This window comes from Diospyros lotus, chromosome 3 (assembly GCF_014633365.1).
Source record: "Diospyros lotus cultivar Yz01 chromosome 3, ASM1463336v1, whole genome shotgun sequence".
NCBI lineage: Eukaryota > Viridiplantae > Streptophyta > Magnoliopsida > Ericales > Ebenaceae > Diospyros > Diospyros lotus.
Genome location: NC_068340.1, coordinates 33,724,086 through 33,750,039, shown reverse-complemented (window position 1 = coordinate 33,750,039; position 25,954 = coordinate 33,724,086). Strand labels below are relative to the sequence as shown.

General features: G+C 40.0%; 3 protein-coding genes and 1 pseudogene across 3 annotated transcripts in view; all 4 read left to right on the top strand.

Moving 5' to 3' along the window:
• LOC127797377 (heat shock cognate 70 kDa protein-like) overlaps positions 1-8,872 on the top strand; it is a 29,023-nt gene extending 20,151 nt beyond the window's left edge. Inside the window, exon 3 of the mRNA XM_052330231.1 lies at positions 8,659-8,872. The gene's annotated coding sequence lies outside the window, so the exon portion shown is untranslated. The remainder of the gene's footprint in view (positions 1-8,658) is intronic.
• Positions 2,768-4,223, top strand: LOC127796957 (heat shock cognate 70 kDa protein-like; annotated as a pseudogene).
• Positions 6,488-8,659, top strand: LOC127797379 (heat shock cognate 70 kDa protein-like). Its single transcript, XM_052330233.1, has 2 exons — positions 6,488-6,782; positions 7,001-8,659. Exons 1-2 carry the CDS (start codon positions 6,563-6,565, stop codon positions 8,641-8,643), a joined length of 1,863 nt encoding a protein of 620 aa, XP_052186193.1. The 5' UTR covers positions 6,488-6,562; the 3' UTR covers positions 8,644-8,659.
• Positions 8,873-11,110: 2,238 nt separating the features above from the next.
• On the top strand, positions 11,111-13,906 carry LOC127797381 (heat shock cognate 70 kDa protein-like). The gene is made up of 2 exons (XM_052330235.1): positions 11,111-11,529; positions 12,109-13,906. The coding sequence occupies exons 1-2, from the start codon at positions 11,313-11,315 to the stop codon at positions 13,749-13,751; spliced, it is 1,860 nt and encodes a 619-aa protein (XP_052186195.1). The 5' UTR covers positions 11,111-11,312; the 3' UTR covers positions 13,752-13,906.
• Positions 13,907-25,954: the final 12,048 nt, after the last annotated feature.

The following is a 25,954-nucleotide window of genomic DNA, read 5'->3' as shown; positions in this document are numbered from 1 at the left end:
GGGCAAAAAGATGATTTTGCCCCCGCCCACTTTGCAAATTTGCAAAGTGGGCCACTACTACTCTCTCCCTGCTCGCTCGTTTCCCTTCAATGGCCATTGCCCTTGCCTCTCCGTTACACCTTGCCCCCATCGCCTCGCCTTCGTTGCCTCGCCTCGTTGACAGTCGTTGCATCTTGAAGATACAGCAACGGTTGGCGAGACGATGAGGGGGAGGCGAGGACGTCAGCCATGGAAAAGAGACAAATGAGCGAACATGAAAGAGAGCAGTAGTGGGCTGGGGCAAAATTGTCTTTTTACCCCCTTTTTATAAGGGGGCAAAAAGACACAACCATCCCACACACAACAAGCAGGCGCCGACTCACATGAAGAAGACGGTGGCCATGATGAGGAGAAGATGACAACAACAAGCGACCATCTATCATTGTAGACGGTTGCGTCACTCCCACCGATAGCTACAAGAAACACAGCCGCCATCATTGTACACAAAGCCTAGAGTTTGGGTGTGTTCAAACTCCCCCAAACCCAAGGGTTTGGGGGTTTTAAAACACCTTTGAATGTTGGGGTTTGGTTGTGAATATCGTGTTATTCGACATGGTTGGTGACCCTCTTCTCCAATTGCTTCCCCGACAATTTTTGATTCACCAATTGTGTGTGTGTGTGTGTCTGTGTGTATATATGTGTGTATATCATCATTTGCGGCTGCAACGAACATGTTTGCTCATCGCCGATGGCCACGACGAACACGTTTGCCCATCACCGATGATAGCATCGCTCCCATCGACAGTTACGACGGATGCGACTATGATCATTACACTTGAACCTTAGGGTTCGGAGGCGCTTGAATGCATCAAATTTAGTGTTGAGTAAATAATATAACACTAAATTTGATATTATACTATTTACTTAACATTAAATTTGGCGATTAAAATTTGTGCTCGATATCAAATTAATATATTCATTGGAGTGTATTTTGACACCAAATTTGGTGTTGAGATGCTCTAAGCTTATAACGATTTTGAAAACCATGTGTATATATATATATATATACATAGATATAAATATATGGTAATAATGTATCTATATATACAGATATGCGAATATATTTTAAAGTTGTATATGCATGGGTGGCCGAATTAAATTTAAAATTCTTATTTCTAAGAGTAATGCTATTAATTTTTAGTAAAGATAAATAATGATGATTATGACAATTTATATAAAAATATTTAATTAATATTATATATTTATTTAAATAAATAAAAAAATAAAATTTATTAAGTACTCTCTTTCATTTCCTCCGAATAAATACTTTCACATAAACTGTTAAGCTCATCGCTACTCACCTCTTGTAACTCTATAAGAGATGAATTAAATTACTCCTGAGAACGTGGAGCCAACCAGAGATGAAGGACTGAACGTTTCCAGTTCCCGTCCACACGAACTCCCAAAGCTTCTCTATAAAACACAGAGAGAGAGAGAGAGAGAGAGATAGAGAGAGTTGTTCAGTGTACTTACTGTAGTGCTCTGGGGAAGTTTCCTAAGCTGGTGAGGAAAATATTGCCGGAAATGGAGGGGAGCAGGCGATCGGGATCGATCTGGGCACGACGTACTCGTGCGTGGGAGTGTGGCGGCAGCGGCACGAACGGGTCGAGATTATAGTGAACGACCAGGGTAATAGGACGACGCCGTCGTACGTGGCTTTCACCGCCACCGAGCGCCTCATCGGCGATGGCGCCAAGAATCAGGTTGCCATGAACCCCACCAACACCATCTTCGGTAAGCCTTCCAATCATTTACCATCTCTCGGTGCTTAATCATTTTCTATCTCTCCATGCGTGGCAGTGTGTTTGTTTCAGTTAGGAGTTTGCATCGGCAAGCTCCCAATGTATTGTGTTCGGTTGGCATTTGATAAACTCTTTACTCTTAAGTAATGGTTTCTCCCCCCCAACAATGTCTTTAACATGAAACAAACACACTTCAATCTGAAACTCCTTAAGCAGCATGCATCCCTTCCCACTCCAATGGCACCTTAGACACTGCATCGGACATATCTTTCATGCTCTGTTCTAGTCCTCGGCCACATAAAAAAATTCCTAAAAATAGATTTTATTATAAAAAAAGAACTTTCTTGTGCCCCTAGATGGGTTGAAGTTGTTTGGATCTCCTCTCATGTATAAGGGTATGAATGACAATATAATCACGGAATGTGGGTTTTTTGATTCAATCTCCATCCAAGTAGGTGGGGAATATAAATCTGTATGGGTATGGGTATGGGTATAGCACAATAAACCTCACTACAGATTTGGACATAATTTGTTTTCCTGAACCTAACATAGTGAGCATTTATTTCAAATTATTCCTGATCTTTATTATATTAAAAGGAGTAAATATATCCATTAGAAAAATAAAATTACTTGGAGCCTTATTAGTCACCAATTAGGTTTGATACTAGATCCAATTAATTTGGCACTGCTCAATCTTGTATAAATCAAATAAGATGGGTACAGATTATAGCTGCAGAATAGTAGATTGGTATGGACTTTAGACGTTAAACCTCGATACATGCATCGATTAAGGATGGGAAAGTTTTTTTCCTTTTTGGTTCAGATTAGGTTGAGTTGGACCATTTTATAAGCTATGAATAAATTACTGTCAATAGTGTTAGTTAACAGCAATAATATTATGGGCCATTTCCAAATGGATCCTCACAAATCATTGTCTGCTGACTTGAATGGGTATATACATAGCATCTATTCGATCTTCGCAGATGCAAAGCGATTGATTGGTCAGAGATTCAGTGATAAGTTAGTGCAGAGTGATATGAAGCTTTGGCCTTTCAAGGTTGTAGATGGTTCAGGTGATAAGCCCGTGATTGAGGTCACCTACAAGCATGAAAGAAGCAATTTACTCCAGAGGAGATATCGTCAATGGTGTTGTTGAAGATGCGTGAGGTTGCAGAGACCTTTCTTGGATCAGCTGTAAAGAACGCTGTCATCACCGTTCCTGCCTACTTCAGTGACTCACAACGCCAGGCGACCAAGGATGCTGGATTTATTGCTGGCTTGAATGTCGTGAGCATCCTGAATGAGCCTTCTGCTGCCGCCATAGCCTACGGATTGGAAATGGAAGTGGGTAGTGATGATGACAAAAATGTGCTTATCTTTGATATTGGTGGGGGGACTTTTGATATCTCAATTTTGACAATGAAGCACGATGTGTTTGAAGTGAAGGCCATTGCTGGTGACACTCACCTTGGAGGAGAAGACTTTGACAACAGAATGGTGAACTACTTTGCTGAGGAATTCAAGAGAAAGAAGAAGAAGGACATAACTAAGAATCCCAGAGCTCTTCGGAGACTAAGGACTGCTTGTGAGAGAGCCAAGCGGAATCTTTCGTTGACTACTCAGACAAGCATTGAGATTGACTGTTTATATGAGGGTATCGATTTCTCCACAGCTATAACCCGTGCTAGATTTGAGGACCTTAACATGGATCTGTTCAGGATATGTATGGAGCAGGTTGACAAATGTTTAGGGGATGCTAAAATGGGCAAACGCAACATCCATGAGGTTGTCATTGTTGGTGGCTCGACGAGAATTCCCAAAGTCCAACAGATGTTACAGGATTTCTTCGATGGAAAGGAATTGTGCAAAAATATCAACCCCGATGAGGCTGTCGCATATGGTGCTGCAGTTCAAGCTGCAATTTTGGGTGGAAATGCTACTGAGAAGATTCATGACCTACTATTGTTGGAGGTCACATCTTTGTCTCTTGGCGTGGCGGTGCGTGGCGATCTTACGTCATTTTTTATTCGGAGGAACACTCGTATTCCATGCAAGAAGGAGAAAGTGTTCACTACAGTGTTTGATAACCAAACAAGCGCTGTGATTGAAGTGTACCAGGGTGAGAGAACACGAGTTAGTGACAACAATTTGCTCGGTCAATTTACTCTTGATGGCATTCATCCGGCCCCTGCGGGTACTCCAAAGATCGTTGTCTGTTTTGAGATTAATGCAAATGGTATCTTGTATGCGTCGGCTAAGGACAAGTCAACTGGTCAAATGAGTAGGATTAGCATCAATTACGAACATGGAAGATTGTCCAAGGCAGAGATAGATAGAATGGTGCAGGAGGCGGAGAAGTTCAAGGCTGAAGATATGGTGCTGAAGTGGAAGATTGAAGCTATGAATGCTCTCGAGTTCTATGAATACAGGAAGATACATTAAATCCGGACAACATTTGCAATCCCATCAGGAAGTGCAAGTGAGACCGGTATATTTGACATAGCAAAGTTCCTTTACCTTCTTATTAATGTCTGCAAAAATATTGACGAACAATTTGCATGAAGAATGATTCTCTAGCTTTGCTTGTTCAAGGTTTTGATCTGTCATGTTGATGTTGGTGTTATTTTGCATAATGATATATATGTATATCGACATTGTGTGATTATATATATGCTTTTAATTTTCAAACTTCATGTTACATTTCATTGCTAAAATGTTGTAGATGATGCCTTTAATTAGCAACAAATTTGGGATATATTGGGCGTCGATCGGTTGGCATTACACAGCATGCTAGTTTCTTTCGCCTCGCAGATTAATTTTGAATACATTATCAAAAATAAAAAAGCTATACAAGTATGCATCTAGCCGTACAAAAGGTAGCGACGAGGCTCAAATCCAATGGTTAAAACGATTTTGCAGACGCAGATACTTACATCTTGGTTATTTGCATGGGTGGCTGAATTAATTATAAATTTATTTAGAGATCTTGTTTCTTAATAATGTTCGTTAACCAAAATATAGGTAAAAAAAAGTTAAGATATACAAAGTATTTCAGACTTTTGTTATTTCTATGTGTTTGTTAAAATTATCTGATAACTCTTAAAAAAAAGTAATGTGACTTTTTATCTATCATTTTTCATATATATAAAATTTAAAAAATAATTTAATAAAAATATTGAAATGCTGTCTAAGTTTATCTTGATAATTCTATATTTTGTTCTGAAATCTTATTTTTACTCATTTTAACAAACGTTACCTAAATATATATCTCAACTTTGAGAATTCTAAGTGCTTATATATTGACATCGCATTCCAAATTCAATAAAATTATTTTTAATTTGGACTATATTTGTTTTTTATAGTTCGAACCTAAGTTACACTTAAACGGAAACGAGAAACGGATATGATACAAAACGAAAATAGAAAAATGTTATATTTCAAAAAGTAAGAAATGGAAATGTAAGAAAGAGCGTAAATAAAAAAAATACAGGGACTTTTTATAAGTATAATTTTTAATATAAAAATATAAAAAATAATTATTTGATATAAAAATAAACTTAAATTCCATAATGCATTTAAATAAATTCCATAATGCATTTAAATAAATTTTGGAAACAAATTGTAGAAAAAATTAAAAATTTTTGAATTGGAGAAGAAAAATTTTCATCTGTGGATGAAAATGAGTTTGCAAATGTGTTTTTAATATTTTTCTTATATTATAAAATGGTCACGAGAATTTTTTTAAATTGTAAAAGTAGTTCAAAAATATTTCTTGGCTTTTCAAAAATGCCGAAACAGGCCCCCTATAGATTTTCATGCATCATAGGTTCAAATTATAAAATATTTTAAAAACCTGTGTATAGGAACAAAAAGTTGTTAAAGATATTTAAAATATTTCATAATCTGAATTATAGACCTAAAAATAATCAATTTCTTATAATTTTTATTTTGGATCCATATCTTATATTGGGTTAAAATGGATAACATTGAGTAATTTTTTAATTTATATTAACGTAGATTACCTTGGTTATTTACATGTGTATATATTTATATTTTGGAAAATATTTTTCCTATATATATTTTTTAGAAAATATAAACACATATGAAATTTAATATAACATAATTTATGTAAGCAAAACATAATTTTTCTAAATATATTATATATATATTTTGGTTTATATTTGAATTATATATATATTTGTTTATTATTATTTTTTGTAATTAAAATTTATTTATATATTTAAAATATATTTGAGAGAGAGAGAGAGAGAGAGTGTCATGTTAGTGAGTCAGAGTTATTTTACAGATTTTTTTTCATGTCTTGGTTTATGTAAAAAATATAATATAATAATCATGTTATTATTTTTATGGATTGTACATTTTTATTTATGTATTATTAATCGAAGTATTTATGTAAATAAAAATGTTGTTTTTAGATTTAAGTTTGAGATTTGTAGCGATATTTTATATATTTATATTAATATAATATAATATAAAATATTATGATAGGTGTCAATGCAAAATATTAGGTAATAAAAATATTTTGTAAATATATTAATATTGGTATTTTCTTAGAATCTTCTGGAATTTTTTTTCCTGGTGTCTTTCTAAGTACTTTCGGATGTCAACGGGGAGTCAAGCAAAGAGGCCTCCCAAAGAAAAGGTGGGGGGGGGGGGGGGGGGGGGGGGGGGGGGGGGGGGGGGGAGGGAGAGAGAGAGAGAGAGAGAGGTATCCTGTTTGTTTGTGCTGTGGTGAAGTTTCCGAAGCAGGTGAGGCAAATATGGCCGGGAATGGAGGGGGTCCGGCGATCGGAATCGATCTGGGCACGACCTACTCTTGCGTGGGAGTGTGGCGGCAGCGGCACGAACGGGTGGAGATCATAGTGAACGACCAGGGCAACAGGACGACTCCGTCGTACGTGGCGTTCACCGCTGCGGAACGTCTCATCGGCGAGGGCGCCAAGAATCAGGTCGCCGTGAACCCCACCAACACCATCTTCGGTAAACCTCCCTACACCGGTTTAAACTTCGATTAATGCATGTTTTTCTGTTCAGATCAAGATTGAGTTGGACCAATTGATGAGTTACAAATAACTTACTGTCCGGGCACTTAATTAGTTAACACAAACTGTTATCATCCACCATTAATTCGGAAATGGATATTCAGATACTAGTTAGCATCAATGAGTATATACATTTCATCTTTTTAACCTTGACAGACGCTAAACGATTGATTGGTCGGAGATTTAATGATGAGTCAGTGCAAAGTGACATGAAAGTCTGGCCTTTCAAAGTTGTAGCTGGTCAAGGGGATAAGCCCATGATCGAGGTCACCTACAAAGATAAGCAGAAGCAATTTGCTGCGGAGGAGATATCATCAATGGTGCTCCTGAAGATGCGGGAGATTGCAGAGGCCTTTCTTGGATCAACTGTAAAGGACGCGGTTGTCACTGTTCCGGCCTACTTCAATGACTCACAGCGCCAGGCCACCAAGGATGCTGGACTTATTGCTGGCTTGAATGTCATGAGCATCTTAAATGAGCCCACTGCTGCTGCCATTGCCTATGGGTTGGAAATGAATGCGGGTAGTGATATGGACAAAAATGTGCTTATCTTCGATCTTGGTGGGGGGACTTTTGATGTCTCGCTTCTGACTATGAAGCAGGGTGTTTTTGAAGTGAAGGCCACAACAGGTGACACTCACCTTGGAGGAGAAGACTTTGATAATAGAATGGTGAACTATTTCGCTGAGGAGTTCAAGAGGAGGCAAAAGAAGAACATAATAGGAAGCCCCAAAGCTCTTCGGAGGCTAAAGACTGCTTGTGAGAGAGCCAAAAGGCATCTCTCATTGACTACACAAACCACCATTGAGATCGATTGTCTATTCGAGGGTATTGACTTCTCCACAACAGTTACTCGTGCTAGATTTGAGGATCTCAACATGGATCTCTTCAAGATGTGTATGAAGCAGGTTGATAAATGTTTAACGGATGCCAATGTGAGCAAAAGCAGCATCCACGATGTTGTCCTTGTTGGTGGCTCTACAAGAATTCCCAAGGTGCAGCAGATGTTGCAGGATTTATTCAACGGGAAGGAACTATGCAAGAGTATCAACCCTGATGAGGCTGTTGCCTATGGTGCTGCTGTTCGAGCTGCAATTTTGGGTGGAAACGCTACCGAGAAAATCCATGACCTACTATTATTGGATGTTACCCCTCTGTCTCTCGGCACGTCAGTGCTTGATGGTGTTATGTCAGTTGTGGTTCCGAGAAACGCTAGTATTCCCATCAAGAAGGAGCAAGGGTTCACTACCGTGAAGGATAACCAGGCTAGTATCTTGATTGATGTGTACCAGGGTGAGAGAACAAGAGTTAGCGACAATCATTTGCTCGGTGAATTCGTCTTTGCCAATATTCCTCCTGCCCCCGCAGGTACTCCTCAGATCAATGTCTGTTTTGAGATTGATGCAAATGGTATCCTACACGTCTCCGCTGAGGACAAGGCAACTAGTCAGACAGGAGGGATCACCATCACCAATGAAAATGCGAGATTGTCAAAAGCAGAGATTGATAGAATGTTACAGGAGGCGGTGAAGTACAGGGCTGAAGATGAGGAGCTCAAGAAGAAGATGGAAGCTAAGAATGCTCTCGAGGTCTATGTGTACAAGCTCAAAGATGCTATCCTGGATCAAAATATTACTACCAAACTGTCACCAGCTCAAAAGCGGGAGACGGAAGATGCAATCGAGGAGGCCATTCAGTGGCTGGATTGCAGCCGATTTTCAGAAGTATTGGAATTTGAAGAAAAGCAGCATTATCTGGAAAACATTTGGAACCCTATTATCACCAAGATTTACAAGTGAAAGTGAAACAAACAGGTGACTAATTTGAAATAGCCAACACAGCTTGCTTAAATAATATTGCAATATTTGCATGCATGATGGTGGCCTCTCTCAGCAATCAGCAATCAGCAATCAGGGTCATTTTTGTTTGTTTTATCCGCTATTTGAGGGCTTAAAATTAAAGTTGAAATAAGGTACCGAGTGGTGCTTGGTCAACGAGTATTGTAAAATTGTACCTATGTTTCTACTTAAAAGCAGTTGCATAATTAATGCTTCTTACCATTTTTATGGTGGTGGTACCCCCCTACCTATCACTAGGTACTTCAATAACATTAACATCACTATTAATTATACAGCTCTTCAGAATAAAATCAAGAGAAAAAAGGTTAGCAGTTGGAGGCATAATTCATTTGGGGTGAAGAACCAACCAGATCGAGCATCCAAAACCTCTAGAAAGTGGATTTGGCCACAACTTCAGCTTCATTGAACCATCCACTAAATCCATTTTTCCCTTCACTTCAGTGGCCCCCGGATCGTACGTACGTAGTGCCAAGCATCAATGTCCTATCCTTTAGGACATCCAACTGGGAAATAATAATAACTTATACTCATCAGGTTTAACAAAATACATACAGTAGACACTTTTTAGATAAAATAAAATAATTGTTTTATCAAACTGAGTGCTCACAAAATTAATAATAGATCTGCACACTAGCTATTATCAATTATTGTTAATTTATAAAAGCTAGGAATTTGTGTCTATAAATGCTGAAAAAAGGCTAAAAATACCATGACTTCTTCCCAAAATATTTTCCCAAGCCTCTCTAATGCACCCAAAATCACTCATAACTCCCCAAAATCCCCTTCTATTAGAACTGCTTATAAAAACCGATCAAAGCATATTGATTTTGCACCTCATTCTTTGCCAAGACCCATCCCTTTTATAGCCGATTTCCACTGCCCAAACTGTCATGTTTCTCCAATTAAATTGTTTCTTACTCCTCAAGACTCACCTATAGATTTGGCCAAGTCTAGATCTAGTTGAGATTAATTTGTCGAATCTGTAGCCCAGATCTCTGTAAAATAAATGGTCGCCTGTGCAATTATAGCTTTCACACTGCAAGTTTTTTAAATTGTAAATTTGACCTCTGTTCCTTTTTGTTTATTTCATTTTAGCCCTTGTTCATTTCCTTCCCAGTTTGAGATATGCCACAAAGATACCCTTGGGTTTTGACTGACTCTCACTTTCGTCTCAAAAGTTTAGAATTTTTCACTAAAACCCCATATTTTTAAAAAATGACACTACCACCTTTGTCTTTGATTGACTATGCATTTGGACCTCTTTCTTTTCAAAACTACCAAATTACCCTCGACAAGACAGGTCAAAAATTCCCTTTGACTTTTATTTTGCATTCCCATTTCACAAGTTTAGTTAGGATATTAAGCTAAAACCCCAAAAATTGTGGAAAATAACACTAAACCCCCAAGGCCTTGTCATTCCTTTCCTTTAAACACTTTACAACATAACACAAATACCCCAAAAGATTTTAGGCTTCTATGAAATTACTAATATACCCTTGAGGGTCTATTTTAATTGAAATCTAGACCAATTTGGATTTTGAGTGGAACCTTTCCTTCAGTGGGAGAGAGAAAGGAAAAGTAAAAGAAGAGAAGATAGTTTAAGAGTAAAGGCAAAATAGTCTTTTCATCACCCATTTTGAAAATTGTGTATTATTTGTTTTTAAAATACAATGATAAAAATCTCTTTTATTTAAATTTCAAAGATGCCACATAAAATTTATCTTTTATTTTCTTTGATACATAAAAAAAATAATTATAAATGTCAAGAGCTGACTCTTGAATCATCTGTCTTGAAAAGTTCGCAAGTTACAGTACTAATTACATGAGATGACAAGGATACTTAGCAAAAAAATAAATAAATAAATAACATGAGAAGGGCATGGACAGAAATTCCGATCCTACTGGCGCTTGCTCTAGCATGTCTCCGTCAATCTCGCCTGCCTCCTCTCTCTCTCTCTCTCTCTCTCCGTCAACTCCATGCCCGAAGGATTAATTAGTTGAAGGGTTGAAGCTCCAACTCTGGAAGAAGGTGAACATATTAGCAACCGAAACTCCCGGTTTAAGATCGGCTTTTAGCATTGTTTATCTCCAAACATTGGCTGGTTCTTTACCTGAGAGTGAGACAACAGGCTCACAAGGCTCGGACCATTCCCAATCAGTTTCGGGCTGCCGACTAACAGGATTAATTAATTAATTCAGAGAAACAAAAAAATTAATAATAAGAAGAAGAAGAAGAAGAAGAGGAAGACGACGACTTTATTATCAATGATTTACATATACATATATTATTACTCCAAATTATCTGTTAACACATCAACTTGATGAAGAATATAATATAAAATGTGGAGAAATAATTATATCAATATCGGCTCTTCCTCATAACTTTCGGAATTCAACGGGTGGTTGCCTAGAAAGTTCTGATCATTAACGCGGAGCCGACACAAATATAGACTGGTGACCTTTTCAATGTCAGTCCATAGATTCCGAAAGCTTTTGTATAAATCTCTCCTTAGCAAGCACACAGACGGTAGCTCGAGACAAGATATATTACAATTTCTAATATATTGCCCAGCTGCCAGAGTTTTCTGTTGAGGCAAATACATATATATATGGCCGGAAATAATGGAGTGGGGCCGGCGATCGGGATCGATCTGGGGACGACGTACTCGTGCGTCGGCGTGTGGCGGCACAACCGGGTGGAGATCATAGTCAACGACCAGGGTAACCGGACTACGCCGTCGTACGTGGCGTTCACCGCCACGGATCGGCTCATCGGCGACGGCGCCAAGAATCAGGTGGCCAGGAACCCCACCAACACTATCTTCGGTAAACCTTCGAATCAGTTACCATCTCTTCGTTCGTCCTCAAACATTCTGTGAAATGATATCTTCACAAAGATTTTCATTGAGTTTTTTCTGTTTCCTGAACTTTTCTCTTTTTTTTTTTTTTTTAAGATAATAAATTCTCAAAGGAAAAGGGTATATTGTTGTCCTTAATGAGATAAAAATACACTTAAAATCGGTTTTTAACAATGAGAAAAATTATTTTCTACTTTTTCCTTATTTACATTTTTCTTTTTTCTTTTTTTTTTTTAATTTGATCCACATTTAATATATTTCAACAATTCACAGCGCATTTTGGAAAAATAATTGAGGGGGTTAAATGTCAATATCCTTTGTGTGCGCGTAGATAAGCACATAAAAATATGTATATAAATTGGCATAGAAAGGTTTGATCTTAATAGTAGCAAGAGCCAATGTTAACGATAATATGAATTACTTGTAATTTAAACCCAGAAAATTTTGACCCTAATCATAAAGCCCGTGTTTTCATTATATATATATATATATATGTTCTAGTAAGCATCCGTAAGCAAACACTCGTTGTCTTTTTATTGTTGGATAGATGCAAAGCGATTGATCGGTCGAAGATTTAGTGATGAGTGTGTGCAGAGTGACATGAAGCTCTGGCCTTTTAAAGTTGTAGCTGGTCCAGGGGACAAACCCATGATTGAGGTGAGCCACAAGGATGAGCGTAGGCAATTCGCTGCAGAGGAGATATCATCAATGGTACTCATGAAAATGCGAGAGGCTGCAGAGGCCTTTCTTGGATCAACTGTAAAGAATGTTGTTATCACCGTTCCTGCCTATTTCAACAATTCACAGCGCCAAGCTACCAAGGATGCAGGCGTCGTCTCTGGCTTGAACGTCATGAGCATCCTAAATGAGCCCACTGCTGCTGCCATTGCCTACGGCTTGGAAATGGAAATCGGCAGTGATGGCTACAAAAACGTGCTCATCTTTGATCTCGGTGGCGGTACATTTGATGTCTCGCTTCTGACGATGAAGCAGGGTGTCTTTGAAGTGAAGGCCACTGCCGGCGACACTCGTCTTGGAGGAGAAGACTTTGACAATAGAATGGTGAACTACTTTGTTGAGGAGTTCAAGAGGAAGATGAAGAAGGACATAACTGGGAACCCTAGAGCTCTGCGAAGACTTAGGACTGCTTGTGAAAAAGCCAAGAGGGATCTCTCGTCGACTGCTCAAACCACCATCGAGATCGATTGTCTGTATGAAGGTATCGATTTCTCCACTACCATTACTCGTGCTAAATTCGAAGAATTCAACATGGATCTCTTCAAGATTTGTATGGATCTGGTTAAGAATTGTTTAACAGATGCCAATCTGGACAAAAGCAACATCCATGATGTTGTCCTTGTGGGTGGCTCCACGAGAATTCCAAAAGTGCAGGAGATGCTACAAGATTTCTTCGATGGGAAGGAACTATGCAAAAGTATAAACCCAGATGAGGCAGTTGCCTACGGTGCTGCCATTCATGCCTCCGTTTTGGATGTAAACACTACTGATAAGGTTCATGACGTAGTACTGTTGGACGTAACCCCGCTGTCTCTTGGCGTGGGGTTGCATAGTGGCTTTATGTCTGTTGTGATTCCGAGAAACACTCGTACTCCCACCAAGATGGAGGCTGAGTTCACTACAGCAAAAGATAACCAGACCAGCATTTTATTTGATGTCTACGAGGGTGAGAGAACACGAGCTAACGACAACAATTTTCTCGGCAAATTCACCCTTGCTGGCGTCCCTCCTGCTCCGGTTCGTGCTCCTAAGATCAATGTCTGTTTTGAGATTGATGCAAATGGCATCTTGCATGTCTTGGCTGAGGACAAGGGAACTGGGCAGGTGAGCAAAATCACCATTAGCAATGTAGATGGAAGATTGTCCAAAGCAGAGATAGATAGAATGGTGGAGGATGCCGAGAAGTACAAGGCCGAAGATGAGGAACTCAAAAAGAAGATTGAAGCTAAGAATGCTCTTGAGTCCTATGTGTACAAGCTAAGAAATGCTATTGAGGATCAGATGATCATTGCCAAGTTATCGCTAGATGACAAGAAGACGATAGAAAATGCAATTGAGGAAACCATTCAGTGGCTCGCTGCCAACCAGTCGGTAAAGGTAGATGAGTTTGAAGAAAAGATGCATTATTTGGAAAAAATTTGGAATCCCATTGTCACCAAGATTTACATATGAAACTTGAAAATTTGATATAGCTAGCAAGCAACTTATTCCTTTCTAATGCCTACATAAGCACGATGAAGTATTTGCAATTTGCATGATTGCTTAATTAAGGCTTGGCATGTTATTGTGTTGTTGTTATGTATATGATATAATTTGACATTATGTAATTGTGCTTTGAATATTTACAAAAAATCCTGATATTTTTATCACATTACCAGAATAATAATTTTTATAGAGTCCTTTATAAAATTCGAATAATTGGTGCAGAGCTTGAGGGTAATGAAGGATCTGAGGGTCTTAGTCCCAGGAGGTGACTATCCCTCAACCTGATCAGATTGCCAACCATTGAGCATATGCAGGCTATGCAGCCTCCTTACTCCATTTTCCTTTTTTTCTTTTTTTTTTATGTACATTTTGGACAATTTTTCTCTTCCTTTCTTAGGGGTGTTTATTAACTAAAATAAGTGGAAGAAAATATCATATATAGAAAGCATTCCGGATATTTAGTCTTTCCAATATATTTGTTAAATCTATTTGATCATTTTTGAAAAAGCTCTCACGTGATATTTTATTTTTTTCTTTCAAAATAAATTTATCTGACATCCCTTCTTAGATAAATTTATCTGACATTTTACAGATAAACTTCAATTACCTATATGTCCCTTGTAGGATAGTTAATGCCATTTAATACATTTTAAAATTTTAAATTTATTAAAAAAACTTATTCATTTAAGTCTTATAATTAATATTATTTAATATATTTTTAAATTATCATATCTTTTGAAAATTTTTAAAATTTAAATGACATTATTCCTTTCAAAAATTTGTAAATTATTTTATTTTTTATTATCTATTATAAAAATATGTTTTGGCCATTTTAATTATCTAGGTGGAATTATTGTAATTCCAACCATAGTTATTTCTATTTTTATCTCTTTTTAAATTTATTTTTGAACATGAATTTAGAAAATAAAATATTATTTTTATTTTTTAACAATTCATATTAATCATAAATTTATCATTGATGTTAACAAATAATTTTGAATGAATTTAATAATAACTATAATTTGATAAAAAAAAATTCTTATTTTGATACTTATCATATATATTAACAAATACATAAAAATCTATATATATAAGTATTAAAAAAAATAAAAAAAATAGTAAAAATCTTAAAATACTTTCTAAGTTTATTTGTTTATTTTGATGATTTGATTTTCCTTCTTTCGTGCTTAGTTTTGCGCTCCTTTCTTCTTTGACAATGCTCCTTTCTCCGTCATTTATCAGTTTCTGTTCTCGAATTGCAATGCTAGCCTAGCGGGGAGAAGGAATGGTGGTGCCATATGTACCACACCTTAAAACATTAAAAATAATGTAATGATTTATTTCCATTAAAAATAATATAAAAAATTATAAGTTATTGTACCGTCTTTTAAAGTACTTTAATTATCTTATATATATATATATATATATCAACAAGACGTGAGTTATAATATTATTATTTTCTTACTTAAGTTCTTAAAAATTAAATATTATGAGATAATTCATTCAATGTAATGGGTCAGAATATTTCAGCACTATAACCTTTTTGTACCACCTTCTAAGTTTGTAACGATTTTGAAAACCTTATATATATATATATATACATGCATAGATATATATAGATTATGTTGTAAGAAAACACCTCATAGGTGCCGTTTTCCCATTTTCGAAACGTTTCTTATTTCCGTTTCGAACTCTATTTATGCCTATTTTTTAGAAAAACGTCCGTTTCCACGTTTCCATTTCCTATCAAAAACGTTTCCCATTTCCGTTTCCGTGTAACATAATATATAGATATACAAATACATTTTAAAATTATATTTTTACCGTCTCAAATTTTTCTGTATAGCAACTTGCTAATAAGGTACCTAACAACTTTTTTTTCAAACCCAACTTCATGTTATATACTCGACTTGAGGATTTGCAAACTCTCGATTAAATAGTTATAATTTATTAAATTAAATATTATTAAAAATTATATTCTTAAAATTTCAAACATAACGTGTTTTATTCTTTTCTATTTTAAATAAAAGTTTTTTAGAATGGAACGTATTTTAAATTTTTTTTAAAATAAACTATCAAAATAAAAAATTCAAAATAAATTCAAAATTCAAAATTAAAACACAAAGAAAACACAACTTTAGATTTTTAGAGTAGATAATTAATTAATTATAACATAACTCAAAGTATATTGAGTGAAAGTACAAAAATGGCGTCTCCTAATGTCAAATACAGTTGTCCTAATACACTAGAAATACTAGTTAATTAGTGTATTATCATTTAAATTATATTTTAATTTATAATTTTTTTCATACTTAATTTACATTTTATATATATTTAATTTTATATTTTATGCACATGAAATATATTTATGTATATATTTAAAATTTAAATAAATACTCATGTAGACTTCACAAAATTTAATTATAACCACTAAATGTATGTTAATTAGAAGTAGTTTTAAATTTAAGTTTTGCATAACGATAAATTTTAATTTTTCATGTAAAATATACAAATGATATTTTAAATAATTACTTTATTTATAGACTTTTATAATATTAAAATGTAGTATATGTTTTATATAAAAATATAAATGACCATAAACATGAGATACATCAATCATTATGGGAGTAGTTTACATTTTGTACATATTTTATAAATATTACAATAATTAATTATTATACATTTGATATATATTTTAATTTAGAATTTTATATATATTTAGTTTACATTTATATATATATTATTTTATATTTTATGCAAATGACATATATTAATTTATATATTTAGAATTTAAATAAATATATTTACACTTTAATTTAAATAAATATATTTTATTTATTTATTTTAAATAAGAAAATAAATTTTATAAATTAATATTTTCAATTCATTTAAAGTTTGAGATGAAAAAAATTTCGTCTCAAAATCCGTCACAAATTTGAGACGAATAATTTGAGTCTCAAAATTCATTTAAAATTTGAGATGAATTTTTTTCTATCTTAAAATCCATCGCCGTCTCAAATTTTAGATGAATTTTTTTTTTCCTGTCAAATTTATTCTAAAAAATGTCTCAAATCTCCTATATTCTTATAGTGAAGGTCGTGTGTAAGAACGAGAGATAGAAACAGAGAATATGATGGCATGAGATCGACTACCGATCACAGATTACGCGATGAAGGTCTGGGCAACCACGGGCAGGAACAAGAGGAAGAGAGTACACCTGTAACGCCCCGTAAATGCCAAATTAAATTAATTTTGGGATAATTGGATTTAAAAGAATTATTAAAATAAGTTGTTGGGATTAAATAAAAATTTAATTATATGATTTTATGGAAATAAGAAATTAAGATAATTAATTTTGTTATTTGGGAATTTCTGGAAAGAGAAAAAAATTAAAATAAATTAATTTGTGTGATTTTTAGAAAGTTCAGGCATTTCTGTAATTATTATAGGGGGTGATTGTGTGATTAATGGAAGTTGTGGGGTGCTGGCGTGAATCGCGGAAGAGGGAAAAAGTCACCTTAAATATAAGTTAAAACATATATAGGTTGAATGAGGCGTGTGGCGCGAGTGGTCGCGGGCGCGCGTGCGAGGCAGGCGGTCGCGGGATCGAAACGCGGGGGCGGCAGCTGTGCGCGAGGGCTGATTTTTAATCAGCCAAGCACCCCAAAACGACGTCGTTTCGGGGTGAAGGCGGTGGCCGCCCCAGCGCTGCCACGTGGCCGCGCGCTGGCCACTCATTTTGGCCAATTTAAGGCCGAATTTTGCCCGATTTCGGGCGTGAATTTGAACAGCAAGCAGTAAGGAAAATTGCAGAAAAGTAGCAGCAGCTCGCGGGAGAAATTGAGAATTTTGAGCTTCAAAAATTGGATTAAACTCCGTTTAATCCCTGATTTAATTATCCAGGTATGTAGAGCAGCTAGTAATTAATATTCTGTACGGTCAGAATTTTGTTTTGCGTCCAATTTTATTAATTTTGGCAAATAATTGGGATATTGCAGTTTGTATAATTTTTACTGCTTTTGGACCCAACGAGCCTAAGGATATCTCTGATAAGGCAAGTTCTTCTTACCTATCTCGTCGTTTCTTTCGTTGGCGATTTATTGGGCCTCCCTTCGTTTGTTTCGGCCATTAATTAATTATGAAGTTTTTAAACGGTTAGTTTAAGATTTAATTTATTAAATGGATCTCGTGGGTTTTATTCGTTGGTTGCCTACGGGGGTTTGTGCCACCCCCCTGCCTGTTGGGAATGATGCCGTACTCACCCGGGGCTAGGTTCTTAGCGGTTCGGGTATTAATTGGATTTTTGGTTATTTTCTGGCTGGAGCGGTTGTGCAGTGGGGGCTAGGATCGATGGTTCGGTGACGGAGTGACTGTCGTACGGACTACCTTAGGCCGCCGGCGAGTCTCTCCTACCCACTAACCGTTGACCGGTGCCAAGCACTGCTAACTTGCTTAGCCGTTATGTGATTATAGCATGCCTGCTTATATTTTAATCTCGTTGCATGGCTTGATGTGCACATGGGTACGGGCTGCATGTTGGGATTAACATGATTTGGTTATGCTTGGTCACGGGCATTTTAGCTTGATTATGATGCATCCAGCACGGGCATATGCATCGTGTGTGGCTTACTATATGGGCGGAGCATGGCCTGATGCTTGGATGTATGGGCGCCTGGTATCACGTTGATGCTCACTACGCCATTGCATTTTATGTGCATTGCATGGCTACTGATAGTATTTAGTTCTCGGACGGGAGTACCGTTCCGAGGGAGCCTATGGCTCGGTTGTCGGGAGTACCGACGTGGATACGGGTGACGGGAGTACCGCCCCGGGACAGTGCGCACAGGTTTGTTGAGGATATTGTTGCCTTCCAGGGCAGCGGCAGGTTGGTATGGGACTTGGGTGCCAGGTGTCTTGTGTGGGCCCCAAGGACCGGTATGTGCTTTCACTATACTGCACCGTTGTGTTGTAGCGTCTCATGACTTGTGTGTACTTGTGGGGCTGTGTTTGGGATGGTCTCTTCTTTTATTTATAGCCTTTCATTTCTTATAAACTTGCTGAGTCTTGCGACTCACCTTGCTTTCCATCATTCCAGGTAAGGGTAAAGCAAAGGCCGAGGGCGAGGATCGTTCCATTTAGCAGCCAGCCGCGTTGGTAAGGTGTACAGTTAGCTGCCCCCATCAACTCTGATGTTTTGCTAGAGACGCTGTCTTTTATTTTTGACTGTGCCAGGTTATCATTTGTACCTCCTATTGTTGGCACAGGGTCTGTATGTATTTTTATATACTCCATGACCGCTGTATCAGCGGGGTGCTTGTGGGCATGCATGTTTACCGTTTTTCTTCCGCTGTTAAATTTCTTATTTATGCATGCCAGGGCATTTATGTCTTTTGTCTATTCCTCTTCCCTTCTGTGAGCGCACTCGTTCGGATAGACCGGGTGGTTGGGATATCCGGGCGGGGGTGCTTACAATGTTGGTATCAGAGCGTCATTAAGTCTATTTGGGGGACAAGTAACTGTACACCAAGGCTGTTAGGTAGAGTTAGAGTGTTAGGACGTGTCTGTTATTTCGAAATGCGCTCTAATTAAATTTGGTTGTCTAGGTATCATGGACGCACGACGTGGGCGAGGTCGTGGTAGACCGTCGGCACGAGGTAGAGGACACCTTGTCCCTACTCCGGAGGTTCAGGCTACAGGTGCGGGAGAGCAGAGACAGCCAGGACCACCAGATATGCAGGAGACATTAGCGGGTATTTTACGAGCTGTAGATGTACTGGCAGCATCTCAGTTGCGACAGGAGCGCAGACATGATGATAGGACCGCTACGGCCCAGGCGTCGCATTCAGGTACGTCGGGAGCAGGGGACGGTTCAGGTGCTACAGTGCTTAGAGATTTTATGGCCTTGCGACCACCAGAGTTTAGTGGAGGCGCTGATGCGACGGTGGCTGAGGATTGGTTACTAGCGGTGGAGAAGCATTTGAGATCCATAGACTGTGCAGAGGCCCACAGAGTTCGGCTGGGGACTTTCTTGTTACGAGGTGACGCCGAGCGGTGGTGGGAGACCACCAGACAGAGATATGGCGATGGAGGTCCGTCATGGGCACAGTTCGTCGAGGCGTTCAATGAGACCTATGTACCAGCTTGGATCAGAGAGCAGAAGGTGTTTGAGTTCATTGAGTTACAACAGGGCAGTAAGACAGTTACGCAGTATGAGACTGAGTTCGTGGCATTATCTCGTTATGCTCCTGAGTTAGTGACCCCTGAGTCGCGTCGAGTTAGCAAGTTTCAGAGGGGGTTACGACCAGAGATCCGTCATGCCATGGCTGGTATTGAGGCCCCTGACTTCCCTACGGCTGTTCAGCGAGCCCACGCGGTGGAGAGGGATCGATTGGAGGCCCGAGCAGAGCAGTTAGTCTTGAAGGGTGCAGGGAGCAGCGGTAAGAAGAGGAAGTGGGATGCAGGCAGCCAGAGTTCGGGATTTCCACAGTGCCGGCAGTGCGGGCAGAGACACCAGGGGCAGTGTCGGGAGGTACGTCGAGATGTATGTTATCGCTGTGGTCAGCCGGGGCATTTGAAGAGAGACTGTCCACAGGCGCCTAGACCGACTACACCAGCCCCACCAGCCCCACCAGCTACACCGGCCACAGGGCAGGAGATTATTTGTTATCGCTGTGGACAGAGGGGCCACCGAGCGAACAGGTGCACCCAGCCAGCACAGAGTGGAGGGCCACGGACTGGAGGTGTGGGGCCCAGACCAGTTCAGAGACAGTCTGCACCTAGGACGCAGGGTGCAGGAGCACCATTACCTCTTCCAGCAGCACAGCGCCCAGGACCTACAGAGAGAGTTCAGATGCAGGGACAGGCATTTGCAGTGTCAGCGACCGAGGCAGCTGAGAGCAGTGATATAGTGCAAGGTATACTTACTCTCTATGGCCATGACGCACGTGCCCTATTTGATACAGGTTCCACCCACTCTTTTATAGCACCCCATTTGTTGCATAAGATCCCAATCCCGTGTAACCCCTTACCATATGATTTATCTATTTCGACACCGGGAGGGACGGTGTTGTTGGGGAGTGAGATGGTCAGGGATTGCGAGATAGGGATTTACGACCAGGTATTTGTGGGGGATCTTGTTGTTTTGGCGATCCAGGATTTTGACTTACTGTTGGGTATGGATTGGCTCTCTCGGCACTATGCTCGGGTTGATTGTCGTCGGAAGGTAATATCATTTGAGCATCCGGGGAGACCAGTTGTTACATACCGGGGTGTGAAGCCAGTGGTGACTACACCGATGATATCGGTTATGCACGCCGAGAGACTTATTCGATGTGGGTGTGAAGCCTACTTTGCGTTCGTGACCGTGATAGCGGGGGAGAAGAAGGAGTTGGCTGCCTATCCTGTGGTGCGAGACTTTCCAGATGTGTTCCCAGATGAGTTGCCGGGACTACCACCGCACCGAGAGATTGATTTTGCGGTCGATCTGATGCCAGGTACGCAGCCTATTTCCAAGACTCCTTACCGTATGGCTGCCAATGAACTGAAAGAACTCAAGGTGCAATTGCAAGATCTTTTGGAGAAAGGTTTTATTCGGCCGAGCACATCGCCATGGGGGGCCCCAGTATTATTTGGGATGAGTCTTGCGAGAGATCATTCCAGGAGTTGAAGCGGCGTTTGACTTCGGCGCCAGTACTGACGATACCCAGGTGTGGTGAGTTATTTACTGTATATAGTGATGCCTCGTATGCAGGGTTGGGATGTGTTTTGATGCAGGACGGCCGGGTGAATGCTTATGCATCCAGACAGTTGAAGAGGCACGAAGAGAATTATCCCACACATGATCTGGAGTTGGCGGCTGTCGTGTTTGCCTTGAAGATTTGGAGGCATTATCTTTATGGTGAGAGAGTCCAGATATATACAGATCACAAGAGTCTCAAGTATTTATTTTCTCAGAAGGAACTTAATATGAGACAACGCCGTTGGTTGGAGCTGCTTAAAGATTATGATTGCGAGATCCTCTATCATCCAGGTAAAGCCAATGTAGTTGCAGATGCGTTGAGTCGTCGTGGAGCATCAGTTGCAGCTATGATGGTGCAGGAGTGGTTCTTACTGGAGCAGATGAGCGATCTTACTATTTCTGTGGCACCAGACAATCCTACACTTTATTGCGCTGCCATGAGTATCCATTCGGATCTGGAGGGTCAGATTCGCGATCGACAGCGACAGGATGTGGAGCTTGGCGAGATTATGGCTGATATGGAGAGATTTGGGTCATTGGGGTACAGTCAGAGGGACGATGGTTTGCTATTGTTTCGTGGACGGATCTGTGTGCCGAGTGACAGTGATATCAAGCAGAGGATCCTAGAGGAAGCTCATCGTTCTCCCTATACTATCCATCCTGGAGCGACGAAGATGTACCAGGGCTTACGACGTCAGTATTGGTGGAGCGGCATGAAGAGGAGCGTAGCAGAATTTGTATCGCGATGTTTAGTGTGCCAGCAGGTTAAGGCTGAGCACCAGAGGCCTGCAGGATTGTTACGACCTTTATCCGTGCCGGAGTGGAAGTGGGAACGCATAGCTATGGATTTTGTCTCAGGATTGCCACGATCCAGCCGGGGGTATGATTCGATATGGGTGATTATCGATCGGTTGACTAAATCAGCGCACTTCTTACCTGTCAAGAAGACCTATCCTATTCATCGACTGGCCAAGCTATACATTGATGAGGTGGTGAGACTGCATGGAGTCCCAGCTAGTATTGTGTCAGACAGGGATCCTCGGTTTACCTCACGATTTTGGGAGGCGTTGCAGAGTGCTATGGGGACCCAGCTGACTTTCAGTACAGCTTTCCATCCTCAGACTGACGGGCAGTCGGAGCGGACCATACGGACTTTGGAAGATATGCTCCGCGCCTGTGTATTGGATTTCTATGGAAGCTAGGATGATCATTTGTCGTTAGTGGAGTTTGCCTACAATAATAGCTTCCAGGCCAGTATTGGGATGGCACCATTTGAGGCGTTGTACGGGCGACCATGTAGATCACCGCTTTGCTGGACCGAGACTGGGGAGCGAGCGTTACTTGGACCGGAGTTGGTGGAGCAGACGACAGAAAAGATCCAGTTGATTCGGGCTAGGATGAAGGCAGCTCAGGACCGTCAGAAGAGTTATGCTGATAGACGACGCCGAGATTTGGAGTTTGATGTGGGTGATCATGTTTTCCTTCGAGTTATGCCGATGAGGGGTGTTCGACGCTTCGGAGTATCTGGCAAGTTGAGTCCTCGCTATGTGGGACCGTTCGAGATATTGGAGCGAGTCGGATCGTTGGCATACCGGTTAGCTTTACCCCCTCAGTTAGCCCATGTACATGATGTCTTTCATGTTTCTATGCTTCGCAAGTATGTGGCAGATCCCGGACATGTTATCGATTACCATCCGCTCGTAGTACAAGAGGATGCGTCATATACCGAGTTGCCTGCTAGCATTGTGGATCAGAAAGAGAAAGTGCTCCGTAACCGTACGATTCCCTACGTGAAGGTCCAGTGGCAGCGACATACCCCAGAGGAGGCTACGTGGGAGCTAGAGGAGGATATGATACGACTTCATCCTCAGTTGTTTGCCTAGCCAGGTACGAATTTCGGGGACGAAATTCTTTTAAGGGGGGGAGGATTTGTAACGCCCCGTAAATGCCAAATTAAATTAATTTTGGGATAATTGGATTTAAAAGAATTATTAAAATAAGTTGTTGGGATTAAATAAAAATTTAATTATATGATTTTATGGAAATAAGAAATTAAGATAATTAATTTTGTTATTTGGGAATTTCTGGAAAGAGAAAAAAATTAAAATAAATTAATTTGTGTGATTTTTAGAAAGTTCAGGCATTTCTGTAATTATTATAGGGGGTGATTGTGTGATTAATGGAAGTTGTGGGGTGCTGGCGTGAATCGCGGAAGAGGGAAAAAGTCACCTTAAATATAAGTTAAAACATATATAGGTTGAATGAGGCGTGTGGCGCGAGTGGTCGCGGGCGCGCGTGCGAGGCAGGCGGTCGCGGGATCGAAACGCGGGGGCGGCAGCTGTGCGCGAGGGCTGATTTTTAATCAGCCAAGCACCCCAAAACGACGTCGTTTCGGGGTGAAGGCGGTGGCCGCCCCAGCGCTGCCACGTGGCCGCGCGCTGGCCACTCATTTTAGCCAATTTAAGGCCGAATTTTGCCCGATTTCGGGCGTGAATTTGAACAGCAAGCAGTAAGGAAAATTGCAGAAAAGTAGCAGCAGCTCGCGGGAGAAATTGAGAATTTTGAGCTTCAAAAATTGGATTAAACTCCGTTTAATCCCTGATTTAATTATCCAGGTATGTAGAGCAGCTAGTAATTAATATTCTGTACGGTCAGAATTTTGTTTTGCGTCCAATTTTATTAATTTTGGCAAATAATTGGGATATTGCAGTTTGTATAATTTTTACTGCTTTTGGACCCAACGAGCCTAAGGATATCTCTGATAAGGCAAGTTCTTCTTACCTATCTCGTCGTTTCTTTCGTTGGCGATTTATTGGGCCTCCCTTCGTTTGTTTCGGCCATTAATTAATTATGAAGTTTTTAAACGGTTAGTTTAAGATTTAATTTATTAAATGGATCTCGTGGGTTTTATTCGTTGGTTGCCTACGGGGGTTTGTGCCACCCCCCTGCCTGTTGGGAATGATGCCGTACTCACCCGGGGCTAGGTTCTTAGCGGTTCGGGTATTAATTGGATTTTTGGTTATTTTCTGGCTGGAGCGGTTGTGCAGTGGGGGCTAGGATCGATGGTTCGGTGACGGAGTGACTGTCGTACGGACTACCTTAGGCCGCCGGCGAGTCTCTCCTACCCACTAACCGTTGACCGGTGCCAAGCACTGCTAACTTGCTTAGCCGTTATGTGATTATAGCATGCCTGCTTATATTTTAATCTCGTTGCATGGCTTGATGTGCACATGGGTACGGGCTGCATGTTGGGATTAACATGATTTGGTTATGCTTGGTCACGGGCATTTTAGCTTGATTATGATGCATCCAGCACGGGCATATGCATCGTGTGTGGCTTACTATATGGGCGGAGCATGGCCTGATGCTTGGATGTATGGGCGCCTGGTATCACGTTGATGCTCACTACGCCATTGCATTTTATGTGCATTGCATGGCTACTGATAGTATTTAGTTCTCGGACGGGAGTACCGTTCCGAGGGAGCCTATGGCTCGGTTGTCGGGAGTACCGACGTGGATACGGGTGACGGGAGTACCGCCCCGGGACAGTGCGCACAGGTTTGTTGAGGATATTGTTGCCTTCCAGGGCAGCGGCAGGTTGGTATGGGACTTGGGTGCCAGGTGTCTTGTGTGGGCCCCAAGGACCGGTATGTGCTTTCACTATACTGCACCGTTGTGTTGTAGCGTCTCATGACTTGTGTGTACTTGTGGGGCTGTGTTTGGGATGGTCTCTTCTTTTATTTATAGCCTTTCATTTCTTATAAACTTGCTGAGTCTTGCGACTCACCTTGCTTTCCATCATTCCAGGTAAGGGTAAAGCAAAGGCCGAGGGCGAGGATCGTTCCATTTAGCAGCCAGCCGCGTTGGTAAGGTGTACAGTTAGCTGCCCCCATCAACTCTGATGTTTTGCTAGAGACGCTGTCTTTTATTTTTGACTGTGCCAGGTTATCATTTGTACCTCCTATTGTTGGCACAGGGTCTGTATGTATTTTTATATACTCCATGACCGCTGTATCAGCGGGGTGCTTGTGGGCATGCATGTTTACCGTTTTTCTTCCGCTGTTAAATTTCTTATTTATGCATGCCAGGGCATTTATGTCTTTTGTCTATTCCTCTTCCCTTCTGTGAGCGCACTCGTTCGGATAGACCGGGTGGTTGGGATATCCGGGCGGGGGTGCTTACAACACCAATGATAATGGACATCCGAGTAGATGAGAGAAAATATTGAGACAGATATTCAAAACTTTTGGTGTAATATCCTCAAATTTTTGGAAATTATAGAAAAGAATAAATTAATTTAATTTAATTAATTTGTGAGGCGGTGCGCGTGTGCGTGGAGGCGAAGTAAAGCACAGTGACTTTTTCTCAAAAAAATCTAAACAGAGTGAGAGTTGGAGAGGGAGAGCTCGGGAGAGAGCTTGAGAACGAGCAG

Bases quoted from the DNA above. Each gene is read 5' to 3' on its own strand.
- LOC127797381 (XM_052330235.1), top strand. From the start codon at position 11,313: ATGGCCGGAAATAATGGAGTGGGGCCGGCGATCGGGATCGATCTGGGG. The intron at 11,530-12,108 runs GTAAACCTTCGA...ATTGTTGGATAG, and splicing joins CCCCACCAACACTATCTTCG to ATGCAAAGCGATTGATCGGT.
- LOC127797379 (XM_052330233.1), top strand. From the start codon at position 6,563: ATGGCCGGGAATGGAGGGGGTCCGGCGATCGGAATCGATCTGGGCACG. The intron at 6,783-7,000 runs GTAAACCTCCCT...TAACCTTGACAG, and splicing joins CCCCACCAACACCATCTTCG to ACGCTAAACGATTGATTGGT.